Below are 21,595 nucleotides of genomic sequence, written 5' to 3' on the forward strand. Positions count from 1 at the left end.
ACCCTAGCTTGCCCTGTCTCAAGACCATTCGGTATTTTTTTTTTTTTCCTTTCTGGCTTATTTCGCTGAGCATGATCCCTTCCAGCTCCATCCATGTTGCTGTAAATTGAGTGAGTTTATCTTTTTTGATTCCTGAGTAATATCCATTGTGTATATGTAGGGTACCACATCTTGATTCAATCATCTATTTTTTGGCATTTGGGCTGTTTCCATAGCTTAGCTATTGTCAATAGTGCTGCTATAACACTTGCATTTTCTTAAGACTGGGGCAAAAGTGCTTACAGTAGGACTTAGGAAATCACAAAATACACCAAAAAATCTTATAGAACTTAACATTTAAAATTGCCCTTAGAACAAAGTCTTTTATTTTTTTCCAACTGCAAATCACTAAAAATGCATTAAAAAGGTAACATTCTTGATTGAAATTAAGAGGATAAGTGAAAGAGCAAAAAGAAGTTAAAGAAGGGCCTCCCCTGATGGCGCAGCGGTTGAGCGCTGGGTTGTGAAGCCGCCCGCAGCCTCTGCTGTGCCGGTTTGATCCCCGGCTGCCAGCGAGGGTCCCACATGGCGCGCAGACCCCTCCTGCCGCCCGCTGCTCCCCTCAGCAGTGTACTTCGGTCCTTCTGCCCGCTCTGCTCCCCGCTCTGGCTCTGGTGAATTCTCTCACCCTCCCTCGCTTCTGACTGTACCCAGTGCATGTATAAATAAATAAGTAAATCTTAAATTAAAAAAAAAAAACACGAAAAAAAAAAGTTAAAGAAAGAAGGAAGTTAAGAGAGAAAGAAAAACAGACGGCAGCATTCGAGGCACCTCTCAGCCCCACCTCTACCCAGATCCGGGGAAAAGCAGCTGCACGCCCAGCCCTGGGGCAGGACCGCACCCCAGCGCGCCCAAGGGACCCTCGCTCTAGCCCCACCTCCGTCCAGCTGGACTCCACCCCACCTCCGTAGCTCAGCGCCACAATCACGGCGGATCGAGGCGGGACTTCCGGCATTTGAAAAACTTCCGGCGGGAACCGGAAGACGCGGCCACACAGCATCCTGAGCCTTCTGACACGCCTGGTGGGAAGGTGAGCTGAGGTCCGCCTTGGCGGGCGTCCTGCGGGCTCGCGCTAGCCCTGTGCCCGGGCTCCGGTATTTTTGGGGCCTCTTAAAAAGTTCCGAGCGCTCATTTAGGAGATAATCCCTTTTAAAGAGAGAAGTCTTGTTACATTCACTCTCAGCGGTCTGTAGCTCAACCTGCACGGGAAAATCCCTCCTTGCTGCCGCGTGTCACCTGGCGCGTCTGTGTCAATTGCAGCAGCTCCTAGTGCAGAGGGGCACACGCGGGAAAACCCGGGAAGCCCACGTTGTTTTCCTATTTCAGATTACGGAGAAGGGGGAAGGAAGCACCCTGTTAGATCACAGTCCTGTTCGAACCAACAGCATCCTCAGCAGTGTGCGTGGCATATAGGAGGCGCTGAATAATTGAAAGTGTTATAGAGCAGCCCCGATATTAAACGGGTTCCTGGCTGTGGGTCCTCACCCGCGCGCTTTAAAGGGACTTATGAATACTCTACTACAGACACACACAAAAGGTTAATAAAAGGTTTATTTGCAAGAGAAAAGGAAATAAGGAAAATGTACAACTCAGGGGGAAAATAGGGAAATAAAGTCTTTAATGCGTCCTACCCGATCCGACGACCTGGAAACCCAAAGTCACTCTCAGAGCTGGCCGGACGCTGGGAGCTGGTGGAGAGCCAAAAATGGGGGATCCTCCAAAGCCCACGTGTCTGCCTTTTAGATCCACCTGGCTGCTTAACCCCACCCTCAGGTCCCAGCCACCTTCCCTTTGGTGGTGATGGGATTTGGAGTTCCCAGTGTCTTTGACTTTGACCTAGGGTGGGGGTGGAGTCCACAAAGCCTGTATGGAATTATCTTTGGGACATCCTTTTCCCCCTAACAAAAGGAATGAATGGGAAGCTCTAAGGCTTCCCTCCAACCTCCCACGCCACAGCCTGTCTCCACAGTAATGTATGTGGAATAGGAAACGACCCTACAATAGGTGTTTGGAGTTCTGAGTTCTGAGTTCTAGTTCTTCCCTCTTCTCTTTGAGTAAACCTTTTCACCTCCCTGGATCTCACGCTTCTTATAAAAGCAGGGCTATGATTTCTGATACTTTCCAGCACTAGTATTTAATTTTTATAATTAGTTAGCAATCTGTACTGACATTCCAAACACTTCTTTTGATACCCTCAGGGAAACTTCTTTAAGTGCTTCCTTAAAAGTTGTTCCCCTCCTAAAAATTTCTAATTGTAGTTTGTCCAATTTAATGTAATATTTATGTGTGTGCAGTTCTCTACTCTTTTCCCCTGATTTGCACTTGTCCTGGTTTAGTGCCTCTTAGTAACATCACAGCAACCTTCAAATTACTGATTTTGAATGTGCTTATGTGCCCACAGTGACATGACAGCTTGGAATGAAGGGAAATTTCAACCTACCAGGGATAGGAATGCTCTTGTGTAAAAGTAAATAGGGTCGTGTATTTATATCTGAAAATCCCATTTTACACCTAAAACATTGAGATCTAAAAGATGAGAAGGCTCCAACCTATTGATTAGCAGGGGAAATAGTGCTCCAGTTTGAGTGAACAGACTGTAATAAAAATATCATGCTTGTTACAGGGACTGAAAGAACATTGTGACTGTATCACTAGGAGCGTCATCCAGTGGTATATGTAGTTAGCAAGGTAGGTAGGGTCAGCCCTCCAGTGTATTTTAGAAGGTCATGGTAAAAAAAAAAAAAATGTTTTCATTCTATGTGGAAGATGGAGTGCCCTGCAAGTCTTTGAATAGTTTTTAAACCTTTTCAAAATGATCTTTTGGACTGATATGGGGGAGAATGGATTGTCAGGGCAAGAGTCTTTTTAGCTCTTTTGCCTATTTTTTGACTGGGTTGTTTACTTTGTTATTGTTGAGTCATGTGAGTTCTTTGTAGATCTTTGTGTTCAGTCCCTTATCAGTTGTATGGAGTGCAAAAATTTTCTCCTAATCAGTAGGGCATCTCTTTGTTTTGACTAATGTTTCTTTTGCTGTACAGAAGCTTTTTTTTTTTTTAAAGATTTATTTTTATTTATTTATTTATACAAGTACTGGGTACAGTCAGAAGCGCGGGAGGGTGAGAGGAGATTTCACTAGAGTCAGAGCGGAGAGCAGAGCAGGCAGAATGACGAAGTACACTGCTGAGGGGAGCAGCGGGCGTGGTAGAAGAGGTCTGCGCGCCATGTGGGACCCTCTCCCGGCTGCCAGGGATTGAACCGGTGCTGCAGAGGCTGCGGGCAGCTTCGCAACGCAGCACTCAACTGCTGCGCCACCGGGGAGGCCCTACAGAAGCTTTTTAGTTTGATATAATCCCAGCTGTTTATCTTTTCCTTCACTTTCTTTGCTTTGTGGGATGAGTCTTTAAAGATGTTACTGAGATGTATGTCATGTAGTGTTTTACCTGTATTTTCTTCTACATATTTTATGGTTTCAGGTCTTATGTTCAATTCTTTTATCCATTTTGAGTTTTTTTTTAAAGATTTATTTATTTATTTATATAAGAACCGGGGTACAGGCTAGATGCAGAGGAGGGTGAGAGGATTTACCAGAGACAGAGTGGGGAACAGAACAGGCAGAGTGACAAAATGCATTGCTGAGGGGAGCAGCGGGCGAGACAGGAGAGGTCTGCTGTGCCATGTGGGACCCTCGCCCACCGACCGGGATTGAACCCGCGCTGCAGAGGCTGCAGACAGCTTCACAGCACTGCGCTCTACTGCCTGAGTTGATTTTTGTGTACGGTGTGAGGTAGTGGTCTAGTTTCATTCTTTTGCATGTGGTAGTCCAGTTTTCCCAGCACCATTTATTGAACAAACTGTCCTTATTCCTTTGCATATGCTTTGCTCCTTTGTTAAGGATTAGTTGTCCATATATGTGTGGTTTTATTTCTGGGCTTTCTATTCTATTCCATTGGTCTGTGAGTCTGGTTTGTTCCAGTACTATGCTGTTTTAATTATTATGGATTTTTAATATAGTTTAAAGTCTGGGAGTGTGATAGCTCCACCTTTTTTGTCAGGAGAGCTTTGGCTATTTGAATTTTTTTTTTTTGTGCCTCCATATGAATTTCATCAATATTTGTTCTATTTCTTTGAAGAATATCATTGAGATTTTTATTTGATTGCGTTGGATCTGTAAATTGCTTTTGGTAGGATGGCCATTTTAATAATGTTAATTCTTCCAATCTGTGAGCAGAGGATGTGTTTCCATTTCTTTGTGTCTTCTATTTCTTTTAACACTGTTTAATAATTTTCTTTGTATAGGTCACTCACTTCCTTGATTAAGTTTATTCCTAGGTATTTGATTTTTTTTTGTTTCAATTGTAAATGGGATGGTTTTCTTAATTTCTTCATATTGATTGTTTGCATATAGGAAGGCTACTGATTTTTGTGTGTTGATTATTTATCCTGCTCCTTTACTAAAATTGTTTATTAGTTTAATTAGTTTCTCGAGTTGTCTGTATATATTATCATATTGTCAGCAAATAATGATAGTTTACTATCATTTCTTCTTTCCCTGTTTGAATTCCTTGTATGTCTTTCTCTTGTCTTATTGCCCTGGCTAGGACCTCCCGTATTATATTGAAAAGCAGTGATGAGAGTGGACATCCTTGTCTTGTTCCTGATCTTAAAGGAAAGACTTTCAGCTTTTCATCTTTGAGAGTAATATTGGCTGTGGGTTTGTCATATATGGCTTTTATCATGTTAAGGTATGTTCCTCTATCCCGAGAATTTCTAGGGAGGGCCTTCATTTAAATGGATGTTGAACTTTGTCAAATGCCTTCTCCACATCTATTGATATGATCATATGGCTTTTCTTTTTCTTTTTTTTTTTGATGTGTTGGATTAATTGATTTTCAGATATTGAACCATCCTTGTACCCCTGGAGTACCTCCCACTTGGTTGTGGCATATTATCCTTTTGATGCATTGTTGTATTCTTTTGGCAAGGACTTTATTGAGGATTTTTGCATCTGTGTTCATTAGGGAGATTGGCCTATAGTTTTCTTTTTTTTTTTCTTCCAAAGATTTATTTATGCATACAAGAGCTGAGGTACAGGCCAGAGATGCAGGGGATGAGAGGACTCACCAGAGACAGATGGGGAATAGAACAGGCAGACTGACTGAAATACACTGCTGAGGGGAGCAGCGGGCAAGACAGGAGAGGTCTGCTGCACCATATGGGTTGCTCCCTGGCCAGCCAGGGATCAAACTTGTGCTGCAGAGGCTACGGATTGCTTCATAGTGCGGTGCTTAACCCCTTGTGCCACCTGTGAGGCCCTATAGTTTTCTTTTTTGTATGTTGTCTTTGTTTGGTTTTGGTATTAGTGTAATGTTGGCTTCATAAAACGTATTTGGTAGCATTCCTTTCAATTTTTTGAAAGAGTGTAGGATAGGTACTAACTCATCTCTGAATGTTTGGTAGAGTTCATTTGTGAAGCCGTCTGGTCCTGGACTTTTGTTTTTGGGGAGGCTTTGATTACTATTTCAATTTCACTGCTTATAATTGGTCTGTTTACATGTTCTATTTCTTCTTTATCTAGTTTTGGATGATTATATTGTTCTAGGACTTTGTCCATCTCTTCTAGATTGGTGAACTTGTTTCCATATAAATATAGTAATCTCTGATTATTCTTTTGATTTCTTCTGACTTTTGTATTTTCTCCTTTTTCATTTATGATTCTATTTATTTGTATTTTCTCCCATTTTTTTCTTTGTGAGCCTGGCTAGAGGTTTGTCTATTTTGTTTATTTTTTCAAAGAACCGACTTTTGGTTTTGTTGATCTTTTGGATTGTGTTTTTAAAATTTCTGTTTCTTTCTTTTTTTTTTTTTTTTTTGGCTTTCTCATGCTTTTATTGAGCTTTACATGCATTGCAGCAATGAGCTACACAGCAGGCAGGGATGTTAGGGGGGTAGGAGGCCTACAAGCCCGTGCCGCCCCCCCCCCACCCCCCCTGCCCAGCAAGTCTTCATACTGGACTTCTCTGGCCTTCTTTTTCTCCTCTCTCCAGCCTCTCTCTTGCTTCTGCTTCTCTCAGGTGACTGCCTCAATATTTCTCCCATGGCCCACAGAAGTAAACAAGTCAGTTAGCAGCAATGTAACAACTGCAAGTGCCCCATCAGACAGGACAAACCTAATGGTGGGAGGGCAGAAAAGCCTGAAAAATCATTTACCGTACAATCCACCCCATCAGGGTTTTCTGCCATACTATATATATATATATACACATACACACAATTTTCCCTTAACAAACATAAACAATGCAGCCATGGCCCACACAAGAAAATGCAACTGAATAATGAAACAATGCAACATAGCAATTAATTCCAGTCAGGGCACCAACCTAGTAGCAAAAGATAATTATTGGCACTAGCAGATGATCCACCACTTCTGCTGCTGAAGGCACTGCTCATATGAGGAAGGGGTTTTTTGCTTTTGATTTTAATTTTTTCCTTTCTTCTACTTTTTTTTTTTTTTGTTTGTTCTTTTTCTAGTTCTTTGAGATGGGAGATTAGGTTGTTTCTTTGAGTTCTTATTTCTTGATGTGAGCCTGTATTGCTGTATACTTTTATTACTGCTTTTGCTGTGTCCCATACATTCTGGAAAGTTGGTGTCCTCATTGTCATAGGGTGGTCAGATTCTCCAGAGAAGAGCCTTTTTATTGTTCTTGGAGGGTAAGGACCTGACTAGCAGCTTTTTGAGGCTGAACGAGAGAAGAGGACTGGGGTCTCTGCATTTATTATTCAATCTGTACGGTCCCTATGACCACAGCTGTATTTGGTATTCTCTAGGCTACAGACTCTGTTTTACCTTTTCCTTAGAATAATGCCCCAGCTTTTTCTGGGGGCAGTTGTGTACTAGCATGAAGTGTAGTAGGGTACCTAGTACTCTATCTCAGATAGCTTACACTCAGCCTTTATTCCCTTTACCCTTAATTTCAAGATATCAGGCACTTATTTTTTTGAGGAAATTGGAGAATAAATTGATTTGATTCACAAATGTTCCTACTGCTGGTTTGGGATTTTAATGTTTAGGTAGTAAAATCTGTTAATCATTTTGGGTCATGCCTAGAAAATCTCTGCTCTCCCACCTCCAATCAAATTATGAAGGTAATCATCTTTAATTTTAGTGTACTTTTGTAGTGTCTTTTTTTTTTGGTACATTTTAAATGATTAGTCAATGTGGAATTTATTTATGTTGTGGAGGTAGAAATTAAACACTTTTTTTTTTTATCCAGTGGGCTAGCTGGTTGTCTTAATGCCATTTATTGAATAATCCATTTTTACCCTGTGTTGAAATGCCATCCTATCATATACTAACTTTCTCTGCTTTATTGTGGTAAATATATAACATCAATCACAAGTTACTTGTTCTTTATGGTCAGTGTCTAGCAGCACTTATGTGATCTATATAACATAAAATCCCAAAAAGGGGTGAAGGAAAGGTGGAAGATTATTTTATCTACTTCCTAGGGATTGTTTTCCTATTCCCTCTGGGTTCTCCTGCTCTGCACTGATTGGATTGAGTTGAATTATAGCAACTTGGAGCACACGTTCCATTTTGTGACAACGTCTGTGGAATTTCAATGAGGCACTGCTTTCTCTTCCAAGTAGAGGTTAGAACCAGAGGCATTATAACACCTCACTGGTTTAGAAACTTGTTTAAGAGTTCCCAGCTTGTCAGAGTACTGTGTAGTTTTTATGGTTTCACATTCATTCTTTAGGTAATAAAACATCAGCTAAGTAAATTTGTTTACTTTCTGTACTATATAATGCCTCTTTTGTCTTTTTTTTTTTAAAAGATTTATTTATTATTTATGCAAGCACTGGGTACAGTCAGAAGCGCAGGAGGGTGAGGGAATTCACCAGAGCCAGAGCAGGGAGCAGAGCAGGCAGAAGGACCAAAGTACCAAACGGCGCTGCGGAGGCTGCGGGCAGCTTCGCAGCCCAGTGCTCAACCGCTGCGCCACTGGGGAGGCCCTGCCTCTTTTGTCTTAATTATTTTTTACAGCTGGGCTTTTTAATAAATATTTTCTAATGGTATCAATGATTGTTTTATTTATTATAAATGTTTATTATAAGGAAGTCTTGTTTTAAGAATAACCTGGCTGCTTATCAATCAGCATCATTTGTCAGCTCTGTAGTAGACCTCTATACTGCAAGAACATACAGAAAAGGAAAAAATATTTCCTGTTTTTAATATACAGCTTATTAAAAGACTTTATAATTTGCTCTTTGATAAACCATCAAATACACTTGCTAAAAACCCCTGAGTATTGTCACCCTATGGGAGCTTATATTTTTTAAAGGATGGCCCACACTTAACCAGGATTTTGAAACCATTGGAAAGCTATTAACTGCTCACGTAATTGGGAAATAGAGGAAAGCACTGTTTGGACTTGTGAATGATCCACATTTCTTTTCTTATGACATTTTCTAGCATCAAGACTATTGGAGTGTTAATTTTGAAAATAGTACATCATTTTATAAACAAAACAAGAGATCAGTCATTCAGGTAATTCAGATTGTGCTGATTTCATGTTCTGTTTCTTCTAGATGTCAACATTGCCAAGAAGAGCCAAAGTAAAGGTTCAGACTGTGGAATCCAAAGATGAATTTTCTTCCTTCTCTGAGTTGTAAGCATATTACTTTAATATGGGGGTGCAGAATGATGTATACTTTAAGAAGTAATACATTCTATCACTCATATTTGGGACTCAAAGTTTAGTGTGTGATTAAGGAGCTACCATGGACCTCAAACTTAAGGGGGTGCATGTTCTAAAGGGAATCTGGCCATCCATGTGCACATAGGCAAAGGAAGCAGAATTTTAATGTGAAAAATCTTTGATAGAATTAGTGTGCATAGAGAGAGAAGAGACAAAAAGATCTTCCTAATAATACTTTCCCAGTAAAACTTCCCAAATTACACAGCCCTTCATGGGCAAATGACTAGCCAAATAGGGTTGACCTGAAGCAGGGCTGCTGAGATCCAAAAACTTGCCACAAGTCTCAGGTTTCTTCTGGTGAGGAGCAGCCAGGCAGGGGTAAGGCAGTTCTGGGACAAAAGGAGCCAAATCAAGATTATGACTGCCATTGTCTCTGCCAAGGACAGCCACCTCATGTGTCTCTCACCCTCATGTCTCTTTCATGTGTCTCTACATGTCTCTATGCATCTCCTTCCAAGTTCCTCAAGTCCCAGGGTGCAAGTCAAAGCTGGAAAGGCAAGAGCCTCACAATTCACTTGCCTTCCAAGTTATATAGCTTAATTTGGCCACTCAGCTTCACCTGTTCCCAGTAGCTACTCTTGTGCTCAGGAAGTCTGGTTCATGGCACACTGGAACCTGTAGTCCAAGATGGCTGCATTAAGTGGTGGCTGGGAAAATGGCCCGTCCCCATCACAGAGGTGTATCTGTAACGAAAAGAAATCATCCTGTACCCCTCTGGGGTATTCTAGACTGGTAAATCATTGAACAAGCATCAGGCAGATTGATGACAGAAAAAGCAAAAAGAAGTTTAAAATAACATGTATACCTCTATTATATGTGGGAAAGACCCATCATGACTGAGTAACTCATCCTCATGTGTTTAGATACCATTTTAAATAGCATAGCTAGGACAAAGAAGGTTGTGGGAAGAAAGTAGAAGGCAGAAGGCATGCTTATAGAGTGAAATTTAGAAATAAACATCAAAAGCAACATCCACCCAGTCTTCACGGTCCCTCCCAGAAATTAACCTTTTGCCAAAAAGATGTGGCTAGGGGTGGCAGATTTTTGCTCCCCTACACTTTTTTTTTTTTTTAAAGACTTATTTATTTACTCATGCAAGAGCTGGGCTATAAGCCCAAGGTATGGGGTGGTGAGAGAATTCACCAGAGACAGAGTGGGGAACAGAACAGGCATATTAACTGAAATACACTGCTGAGGGGAGCAGAAGGTGAGACAGGAGAGGTCTGCTGCGCCATGTGGGTTGCTCCCTGGCTGGGGATTGAACTCATGCTACAGTGGCTGCGGCTAGCTTCATAAGTTGCATCTTAACCCCTTGCACCACCAGGGAGGCACTCCCCTATACTTTTTTTTTAAAAATTTTTTTTTTTATAGAGGCATGTTTATTTATTTCTTTATTTCTTTATTTGTTTGTTTGTTTTGTTTATACATGCACTGGGTACAGTCAGAAGCGCGGGAGGGTGAGAGAATTCACCAGAGCCAGAGCCGGGAGCAGAGCAGGCAGAAGGACCGAAGTACACTGCTGAGGGGAGCAGCGGGCGGCAGGAGAGGTCTGCGCGCCATGTGGGACCCTCCTCCGGTGGCCGGGGAGCAGCTGGGAATCGAACCGGCACCGCAGAGGCCGCGGGCAGCTTCGCAACCCAGCGCTCAACTGCTGTGCCACCGGGGAGGCCCTCCCCTATACTTTTTGACTTATTAAATTTTTTGGGTTGAATATGGTGAGCCTTATTCATTCATTTATTCAACAAATATTTCTCGAGTGCTGTGTCCCAGACTGGTGATAAATTGTTGAACAAAGAGAGAGAAAGTAACCAATTAAATACATACAATAATGCTTGCGCTAGAACTTAAGCTCTACAGGAGCAGGAAGTTTTTTTATTTATTTTTATTTTTTATTGCTTTAGATTAGAGTTTCTCAACTTAAGCACTGTTGACATTGTGGGCTGGATGATTCCTTCCCTTGCATTGTAGGATGTTTTACAGAACCTCGGTCTCTACTCACTAGATGCCAGTATCTCTCTCCTCCCACTCCCCAGTAGTAACAATCAGAACTATCTCATACTTTTCCATCACCAGTTATCCTGGGAGTAGACAGGGTTGTTCCCAATTGGGAACCTCTGTTTTTGAGCACAGTAGGTGCCCTGGAGATAATTATTATATAAGTGACTAATTAATGCTAGGCAATAATAAGTAATGTAAAGAAGAATAAAGTAGGGCAAGGGGTTGTGGGACACTTTAGATACATAGTTAGAAAAGTTCTTTTGAAGAATGTGACAAGAAATCTAAATGAGATTTGCAGGTGTAACTTGCAAAGAACTAGGGGATGGGTGTTGAGGGAGCAGCAAATGCAAGGACCGACCCTATGGTAACAATGAGTTTGGTGTCTTCAGTGACTAGCAAGACTAATGTGCCAGACCAGAGACCAGGTAGAGAGTAATTGGAAGTGAGCAGGGAGGATGGATAGACTCTAATAGTCTATGGCAGGGTGTTAGGATTTTATTCAAAGTGGGTTGGGAAGCCACTGGACAGATTTTGGGCAGGTATATGACATGATATGGTTTATAGTTAGAAAAGATCATTCTGGCTTCTTGGTGGAGAATAGACTGTAGGGAAGCAAGAGTGGAAGCAGGAGGATCAGTTAAGGAGATTCTGGTAGAACCTAGGATCCTAAAAATGAGAGTGGTGAGAAGTGGTCTAATTCGGGATACATTCTGAAGATAGAGAGGATGTGCTGGTGAATTAGATTTGGGGTATCATGGAAAGACAGGAATTTTGGGAAGACTCAAGTGGAATGGGTGAAATAGCCTAGTTAAAAGAAATTGCCAGCCAGGGGCCTCTCCGGTGGCGCAGTGGTTGAGTGCTGGGTTGCGAAGCTGCCCGCGGCCTCCGCGGCGCCGGTTCGATCCCCGGCTGCTCCCCGGCCACAGAGGAGGGTCCCGCATGGCGCGCAGACCTCTCCTGCCGCCCGCTGCTCCCCTCAGCAGTGTACTTCGGTCCTTCTGCCTGCTCTGCTCCCGGCTCTGGCTCTGGTGAATTCTCTCACCCTCCCAAGCTTCTGACTGTACCCAGTGCATGTATAAACAAAACAAACAAACAAACAAATAAATAAATAAAACATGCCTCTATTAAAAAAAAAAAAAAAGAAATTGCCAGCCAGTGGGATGATTTGTCCCAACTCCTGTTTAAAGAGGTGGACTAAATCATGGATTGGCAAGCCCTTCCAAACAGTTTTGCCCACCACACTGACCATGAGGTGCCATGCTAGACAAAAAGCGTAAAATTTTGACTAACGGTTATCTCACACTTTTCTGGAAGGAGAAGGCCAAGAGCCCTCATGTGCAGTTAGTGTAACCTGTGTGCTCATGCCTGGGGGTAGCCCAACCTAGAATAAGCTATGATGCTGCTCTCCTCCCTACCTTCTGAACTCCCCCTTGTAAATGTCTTCCTAACTGCCTTTGAGGAGCCAGACTAAAATTCTTATTCCCTGCACTAGCTGCCTCAGGCCTGAGTATCTAATAAAGCCTGCTTGGTTCAACTATACCCAGTGTTCTCTGGTGAATTCTTTCCCTGGAGGGCAAAAGACTCACTCTTTTCTATCAGGGCCTGTAACACATGTCTGAGGTGGGGGTGAAATCAAGACTTCTATTTTGGACACGGAAGTTTGAAATGATTACTAGACAAGTGGATATATAAGTCTTGAGCTCAGGTCAAGTTGGGGTTATAAAATTGAGATTACTCTGCAGTCAGCTATAGCATGAGATAAGGGCATCTAGTAAGAGTGCAGAGAGAAGAGAAGAGTGCTGAGGACTAAGCCTTGAAGGGTCATGACAATGAAATGGTGGGGAGAGGAGATGTCTGTGAAGAGACTAAAGAGAAGCTGACAGGGAAACAGGAAGAAAACCAGGGGAGTGATGTGCTGTGAGGCGTAAGTACCAAATGCTGCTGCCAGGTCAAGTATGATTAGAAAGCGGAGTTCACTATCTGCCTCAGGACTGCCTCATATGTGATAATATAATACCTGCACTTACGTGATAACTGAAAGTAGTTGTGTTTGTCATGTAATCTTGGCAATATTCCTGTATAAATAAGGTTAGTAGTCCTGCTTGACAGATGATGAGACTAAGGTAGAAAGAAGTCATTCTGCTCATTTTGGTGAGAGTATGAGCTGTGGAATGATTTCCTTATTCCTTGATTTTTTAAATTCTAGGTTCTTTCACTGACATTGTTATTGTATTATGTTAGTTTAATGATTTTCCCTGTGGTTTTTGCCTACTCTTAGGCTTTGGTTAGTATCCACCTTTGAAGAGAGCTCACTTACAAACTTATCAGTTGCTTGACCTATCATAATTATAATTATGTTTTTTAGGGCGTAACTTAGCTAAGAGGTCATGCAATCAGGTTTTTGCTTCCAAAAAGACCATTCAGAAACCCAGATATTCCTGTTCTCTAGTTTCTGTGCAGGAAGTGGTTGTCCATTCCAGCTAGCATTAGCCTTTAACTTTAGGGGAAGAAATGGAATTAGGTGGGTTGGCAGGAGTATGATGTCCTTTTACCAGAATTCATATAACAGCTTTTTCTCTGCTCTTGCTGTGAGTTTGATTCTTGGGTTGTTAAAAAAAGTATTGTAGTTGTAGCTGATGCAGTTTAGTCAGGAAACAAATCTAATCTGTGAAAGGAAAAAAAAAAAGGATTTATTAAAGCAGTTGGAAGAATCTTGGTGTTGGCTTTTTAAGTAATTTAGGGTGTTTCCTAGAGCCATTTCCTACTCCTTACATTGGTAATACGATTTAAATGAATTTGATTAGCACTTAGGAAATGATTTAAGTGCTTTTCACTGTTAAAATGGAAAACTTCACAATGACTGTGGTGTGACATGACCCAGTATATTACTTAAGGTAATAATGATTTCCTATGTCTTGAGTGTATATGTCTATATTTGCTGTCTAGGTGAGAGGAGAATAGAGAGACCTGTAATTTTACAGTGTGTCAGAGGGTATTTTTACATTGGTTCCCAATCAACTCTGTCATGTCATTCTTAGCATTATCTCTTCATCACTGTGATCATCACTCTGTTTTATATTAAATTCTTCTATCGTCTCTCTTTTTTTTTTAGAGATTTATTTATGCATACAAGAGCTATGGTGCAGGCCAGAGAGGCGGGGGGTGAGAGGATTCATCAGAGACAGAGTGGGAAGAGAACAGGCAGACTGACTGAAATACACTGCTAAGGGGAGCAACGGATGAGACGGGAGAGGTCTGCCACGCCATGTGGGTTGCTCCCTGACTGGCTGGGGATCGAACTCATGCTGCCGAGGCTGCAGATTGCTTCATAGTGTGGTGCTTAACTCCTTGCGCCACCAGGGAGGCACCCCCCGTTCTATCTTCTCTTTTTCAAGAAGCTTGTGTATCTTTTTTACCTTTAACAAAGGATTCATTTTTTTCCTGGATATTTTTCTGTCAATTTACTCCTAGATCATCTGCTTCTGAAGAAGATGATAAGGAAGATAGAGCCTGGGAGCCACAAAAGAAGGTTCCCAGAAGCCGTAAGCAGCCTGTTCCCAAGGAATCCAAACCAAAGAAGGTGCCAAGGGTGAAAAAGAAGACCCTGCGGATTGGTGATGACTCAGAAGGCGTGAGCGTTAAGGAGGAACTAGTAGGTGCTTTAGCTGGATAGAGGGAACACTGTAGTGCTTTCCTATTGATGATGTTATGTTCTACTTAAATAGACTGGACAGAGCATGGAAATGACAAAAATTGCAGGACAGTGGGTCTTAGTATTTACCATCAGATCCATTGTTTTGGAGTTAAAGAAATCTTTTTTAATGGGCATATATTTAGTTCTTGCTATAAGCAAACACTATGTATTCCAATATAGATTAAAACTACAGCAATAAACGATATGGTATTTTGCATTACAAAAAGAACTATGCATTTCCAAAATCGTTCATTATGTTATTCCTTTAAGTAATAGCTCCCATATCCTTTTAATATGGAGTGGATGCCTGACTTCCCATGGACACATTTATTGCATATAGTAGGGGATGGTAGTTGTACCTTTCTGTGCCCTGATAGGACTCTTGAATCAAACATTTGTCTTATTTTCTAGTACCTCTCTTTCTTCATTTTTATATTTGAGCTTTTCAGTGAACATACTTTGAATGAATTAGTGGGTTTTACCTACAGCTGAAAAAGTGTAGACTTCTCTCATGTTGTTGGCAGAATTTGGAGGTTTTTCATTAATCTTGGCTTTACACGTAAATTGTCTAACCTCGGAAAATACCGTGGTTCAGGATTGTTTATATTGGAGTCACAGACCCTTTGAAAATCTGATAAAAGTTACGCCCCTCTCTTGAATAAACTGCACGGATCCCATTTTCTAAGTTTTAAAGAATAATTCAAGACATTACAGCTAAAAACCCTAACAACCAATGTGAATTCTTGATCTTTTCAGTGGTATTTGGTATATATATATATTTTTAGTATTTATTTATGCATATAAGAACTGGGGTACAGGCCAGACATGCAGGGTGTGAGAAGATCCACCAGAGACAGAATGGGGAACAGAACAGGCAGATAGACTGAAATACACTGCTGAGGGGAGCAGTGGGCGAGACATGAGAGGTCTGCCTCTCCATCTGGGTTTCTCCCTGGCCTGCTGGGGATCGAACTTGTGCTGCAGAGGCTGCGGATTGCCTCACAGTGTGGTGCTTAATCCCTTGCACCACCAGGGAGGCCCTGTATTTATATTTTTTAAAGGGAAAAAGAGAACTCAAATAGAAAGTCTCTCACTTAAAAGGCAGTGTGGGTTTTTCCAAATTTTGCCCAAATTTGCTTGTTTCATAGCTCATGAAAGCCAGAAGTTTTCATGTCACTATGTTTGGTATTTTCCTGTGCTGAAACCACAGCCAAATTAAATAACTGAAAACCCTATTTTTGTTACAGTTAGAAAGGCTGGCCTTCTAATAATTTAAAAATCTATTTTGAGTAAAATCACAAGCAAAATTCATCATTTAGTTTCTTCTTCATGTTGTTGGCATTTACCAACCCATTGACCATGCTCAAGTCATTGAAGACTTTAGCTGCTGCTTTGTATCTTTTGCTCTGCCATCTTCTGTCATTATTCTTAGTGGTTTTCTCCCTTATTTGGATGAGCCAAGTTATATACTCTGTGTTCTTGGTTCTTTGACCTCCTCTTCTCCAATAACCTTTTCTTCTTCTCTGCCCTTACCACCCATTTCATAATCTTAACTTAAATCTTGTCATCACCAGAAACTATGCTATTGTTGACTTTTTTTTCAACCGCCCAACTTGTGTACCCTCATCTACTTTCCTTCTAGCTCACTTGTTCAAGTGCCCTCACTGTCAATAACTTTGCAGCCTTGACATAACCTCTTGTCTGTGGTTCTCAATCTTAGCTGCAAAATAGAATCACCTGGAGAACTTGAAAAATGTCAGCATGTAGGCCTGATTTCCAGACCATTTAAATCTGTAAAAAATTTACAGATTTGGGTGGGGCGGGGGGGGCTATGCCTCTGTGTTGCTTTTAAAACTCCTCAGGAAAAACCAAGTTTGAGAACCACTACTTAATTCCTTCTTTTCCCCATCAGGTCTGATCAAGGTATTGACCTGGACCATGTCAGTGTCATAAAGCTCTGCAGCCTGGTAATTGTTGGCCTTGACTCCCACAATGAGCACAAATGGTGTTGTCTTGTCTCTTCTTCATGACTGACTCACTGGTCAGGGAACTTGATGAAGGTGTAGTAGTCTGGGATGTTTCTCGTAGGGGCATACTTCTGAGGATATTTGGGTTGCCCTCAGAACCAGTGTCTTGAGCTGTTGGAAGATGGGTGACATGTAGATCCTTCTTTTGTGACTGTGGCTCCTGCTTTCTTTGCCTTCAGAGCGTTTGCTTTGACTTTGGCTTTGGAAGGAGCAGGGACTTCTTTGCTTTCTGCGCACATTTTCACAAAGATGGCTACCTTTTTCTCTTGTCAGATTTTCTTCTGCTGGCTCAATCACTAGAGTATAAAAATTTGATCATTTGGAAAATATTGGTTCACTGATTTATGCAAATCTTCCAAATGTTAGCACTTTTTTTCACACAGTGTCAAAAAATCACATTTGTTACTATAACCACTCGTCTCATCACAGTGTTGGGAAGCTGTCAAGCTCACAGGCAGATAGAGATTTTCCAATATTCAAATTTTCACTTTAAAAGGTGAATTTTATTATTGGTCCCAAATGTCAGGTGCTTCCTTGAAGTAGTGACAGTCTCACTTAGTTCATTTATGATAAAATGTCTGTCAGAAACCCAAGTTTGAAAAACCATAGTTTTTAAGTCACTCTTTCAAGTAAGAGAGGTCTTTTATGGAAAAAAGAAGCTACTTCAACTCACAACTCAAAAGGTTGCATGAGTGCTTTTCCTCGACAACCACTGCTACCATTTCTCTTGCATCTTTAGTGAAATGACAAATAATGAAAAAAGCAAATAATGTCTTAGTATTATCATGACACATCTACAAGACTCTCATGGTCCTTACAGGTCTGTGGACCACACTCAGAGTCACAGTAGATAAATAGTGCCCGAAGACTCCAGAGAAATCTGATTGTTGGTTATCTTTTTTCCCCCCATACTTTAAACTTCCCACCTTTAGTCATTTTAGTTTTTCTTCATCAATTTTCTATTCCCTCTCCTTGGAGGTGGTGTAGGTATGGTAGCAGTGGTAATGATGGTGGTAATGATGGTGGTATTAGTATGGTAGCATTAGCAATGATGGTGGTAAGCATTTGGGTGCTTACCATTAGCCAGGCAACATGCTCAACATCTTACTTAATCCTCACAACAACCCCCGGAATTGGTGCTATTATTTATCCTGATAGATGAGAAAGCAAGAGAAAGGCAAGAGACTTTGACTTACGCATAGATTACTGACAGTAAGTGATTTCTAAGTCAGTATTAGAAATCTATTCTATTTTGTTAGTATTTCAACAACCAATATATTTTTTATGGATGTGTTTGCTGTTGTATAAGAGTGATGTATAAAACCAGTGTGCTGAGTAGATATAATCATCACAAGGACTTGAAATTCTTTTGATTATCACTTCTTCTCCTTGGAGGCTAAACTAATTAGGGAATTAAATAACAATCAGAAATTCACTTGATGAGCATAGACTACAAGTAGGAGAATTAGATAAAGCCATTCATTTGAATTTACTGAATGCCTGCTATGGTCCAGGCACTGTGCTTGTCACAATGAAAATCCGATGATTTATTTGCATGAGTCTAAGGTACTCTGATGTATTCATCTCATGCAAGATTTCTTTACCATTGGAACTAAAATACTCAATCTGTTTGCTTAGCTTTCCTCCTCCTAGTATATTTCTTAGAAGAATGATGATCATATTTGCTTTTTACACTTCTTTTTCTTCTCCTCTGTGACTGATAACCCTCTATAAGATTGACACTTTTTTAGCTAATGTGAATTCATTTAATCAGTTTATTATGAACTCTTATGGACCTAAAGTTCATTCTATTGCTGTATGTTTGTTCTTATCTGTTACATTTTCAGCTAAAAATGTAATACTCAGGGGCCTCCCTGGCGGCACAAGGGGTTAAGCACTGCACTGTGAAACAATCCGAAGCCTCTGCAGCACGAGTTTGATTCCTGGCCGGCCAGGGAGCAACCCACATGGCACAGCAGACCTCTGCTCCCTTCAGCAGTGTATTTCAGTCAGTCTGCGTGTTCTGTTCCCCGCTCTGTCTCTGGTGAATCCTCTCATCCTCACATCTCATCCTCCCACTCTTGTATGCATAAATAAATACATCTTTAAAAAAATTATTTAAAAAAATGTAATACTTAGATAACTATTTATGTACATTATTTCTAGGTTCAGATAGTGGTGGGTGGGCATTGGGGGGTTGATATGTTCTGTATTGTAGCTCCCAAAATTTTCAGCAGTCAGCAATCCTGGAAAAATATTTGATAGGAGAGAAAATTGAATTTTGACTGACATTTAGTTTGCGAGTTGCTGTCTGTTCACATTTGTGCCATCTGAATCTTTTAGGTAGCTGGAAACAGCCTAGCTGGTGAAATTGTAAATGCCATGTAGGCAGGATCTGGGTCTATTGTATTAGAGGTAACTCTAGTGCCACAATGAGGGCCAGGTCTCCATCCTTTACACCTGACCTGTCACTTTCGGGGGGAAGGAGGGGACAGTGGTGGTGCAGAGAGTAGCCATAGTGGTGTGTGCACTGCTCTGCAGACTCCTAATAAAGAAAGTGCATGCACTGCCCTGCTATTGTGATGTTTTTTTGTCTTCTCACCTTCTGCATAAATTAGTGACAAAGATAGCCTATTGAGTTTTACTAGTGTGTGCTACTCTTCTCTACCTAAAGGGTTGACTTTTTTTTTAGGCGGGCAAATTTATTGTAAAAAGGGAGAGAAGAGTAAAGAACACTTGAATAGACAAGCAGGCCAAATGAGCTGCCCCCGAAAGTTTCAGGTTTGTTAATAGAGAGGCCTGCATAGTCACAGGCAGGGAGCCGTGGGAGGAGAGCTGCCTCTGCTGCTTTGCAAAGGGAGAAGGTCAGTGAAGAGAAGGACCAACATAGTCACAGGTGGCCAAGGGAACAGCTGTTGTTGCTTTGCAAAGGGAGGAAGTTAGCAAAGAGACACACCTGCATAGGCACAGGCGGGCAGAAGGGCTGCTGCCTAAAGGGTTGACTTTTGATTGCACATTTTAAATCTTGGCTTTTCTGGCATGTGTACATCTATTCTTTACTCATTTTTAAAAATTTAACTTTTTTTTCTAGTTATAGATTCACATGCAGTTATAAAAAGTAAAACAGAGGGACATCACTGTATCCTTTAGCCATTTTCCCCTAATGGTAACATCTTGCTTAACTAGAGTGAGATATTGGTATAGATAAAAATCCACTGATACTATTTAGACTTCTCCAGTTTTATTTGAATTCATTTACATGTGCTAGTGGGTGCTGGGCCTATGGATATATTTAGCTCTCTGCATTTTTTTTTTAACATGGTGTAGGTTTGTGTATCCACCACAGAATAGTTCCGTCCCCACAAAAGAATCTTAGTGTTTTCCTTTTATAGCCACATCCACTTCCTTCCCATTCTCCCACTCCTACTCGTGTCCCTGACCCTTGACAACCACTAATATATTCAGGAATGCTATATAGTCATATAGTAAGTAACATTTTGAAATTGGCATCTTTTCCCTTATTCAACATAATTTTCTTGAGATTCTTCCAAGTTTTTGAGTGTATCAAGTTTGGTCCTTTTTATCACTGAGTAATATTCCAGAGCAGTTGGTTTTTATCATCTAATTCTCTTTTGTTCTCTTTGTGATTTGATAGAATAACTCAGTGGCTATTGCTGATGTTGATTTGGAAGACAGAAAAGACAAGTTGGGTACTGTGCAGACTCAGAAAACAGCAAAGACAAAACGGAAAAATTCAGCTCAGACAGCCTCAGCTCAGAGGACCAAGAAGCTAAAAGTTAATGAAGAAACCAACAAAGCCAGCAACTTAGAAAGCGGGGATTACAGTACAGAGACACCGTCCACTAGCACCATGTGGGAAGGTGCATGCAAGAAGGAAGAGAATGAAGATGACTTTAGATTTGGTCAGCCCCCTCTAAAGAAAATGAAGACTGAAACAAGTCCTCAGGGGCAGCCTGTCAGGTTTCCGGCAAATGCCAGCGATATCAAAGAGGAGGTAGAAATGAACTGGGACATAGTACAGGTATGTGCAGCCTTCTGTCACTTTAGTTGGCTTGATTCTTTTCTTTTTCACGAGGGGGTACACTGACTAGGGAAGAGTTGGGGGTTTGTAATTCTCTTTTCAGTTTTGTCCATGATTTCTTGGAGCTTTGGACTTTGTTTTGTTTCCTGGGTGTACTGTTTTATACTATAACTTGTCACCATCAGTTTTTTAGCTAAGAGCAATGACCTCATGCAAGGTAAGTCTCGCTATGGTGTTTTAATGAAAATACACTGTAGTGACAGCTTATAAGGACAAATTGTTCCCTTTTAGATTCTTTGTTAAGTTTTTGCTTTGAAGTTGGACTGTATTTCCCTGTGAAAGCAGTGCAAGTGACTGGGTCATTGGCTACTAGAATGTCTATTTAATGCATAGTGTAAACAAGGCCTACCAATTTTTTAAAGGAAAATTCTATCTGAATTTCAACTCTAGATACCATAATGATATTTCTTGCTACAGGGGAAATCAAATTGCTCCCAGTTTATTTGGCTAGCTTTTAGGATGGTAGAGAGGACCTGAAGAAGAGTGACTTTTTTTTTAAATCTTGAAACTTTTTTTATTTTTTTATATAGGTCACATTGGTTTACAACACTGTGTATCATTAGGAAGATTATGTAATCTTCTACCATGGAGTGGCTCTTAAACAGTAATTCTCAACTTTTTGTCTGTTCCAGCACTCTCTGGGAACATTTCAAACTTAATTATATTGTACCCCTCCCGATAGAGCAGGGGTAACCTCCATCCCAGTTGTTTGTCTCCTCATGATTCTGATGTGTCCTTCTCCTGCTATAAATTGCTGCTAATACTACATATTCTGGGACTGTCTGTGTCCCTTTTAAAAGAAAATCCTTTCATTATTATTATTCATTTTAATTATATATTATTCATTTATAATATCTTTTTTTAGTTATTTTTTTTTTAATTGAGGTAACATTGGTTTACAACACTGTATAGGATTTTGGGGAGTAGGTTCCCACCTCCTCAGGTGTATGTTTCCACACCACACCTACCATCAGGC

General features: G+C 40.9%; 1 protein-coding gene across 2 annotated transcripts in view; it reads left to right on the forward strand.

Annotated features, from left to right (window-relative positions):
- The first annotated feature begins 1,020 nt into the window (after nt 1-1,020).
- LOC119259348 (S1 RNA-binding domain-containing protein 1) overlaps nt 1,021-21,595 on the forward strand; it is a 170,136-nt gene continuing 149,561 nt past the window's right edge. Inside the window, exons 1-5 of one of the 2 annotated variants that reach the window (XM_037528130.2) lie at nt 1,021-1,069; nt 2,663-2,727; nt 8,629-8,708; nt 14,268-14,448; nt 20,173-20,559. In XM_037528130.2, the coding sequence (XP_037384027.1) occupies nt 8,629-8,708; nt 14,268-14,448; nt 20,173-20,559 (648 nt within the window). In that variant the 5' untranslated portion in view covers nt 1,021-1,069; nt 2,663-2,727. The remainder of the gene's footprint in view (nt 1,070-2,662; nt 2,728-8,628; nt 8,709-14,267; nt 14,449-20,172; nt 20,560-21,595) is intronic. The other variant, XM_037528129.2, reaches the window with a different exon arrangement.

Source organism: Talpa occidentalis, unplaced genomic scaffold (genome assembly GCF_014898055.3).
Source record: "Talpa occidentalis isolate TD23 unplaced genomic scaffold, MPIMG_talOcc4v2.1 talOcc4.5, whole genome shotgun sequence".
NCBI lineage: Eukaryota > Metazoa > Chordata > Mammalia > Eulipotyphla > Talpidae > Talpa > Talpa occidentalis.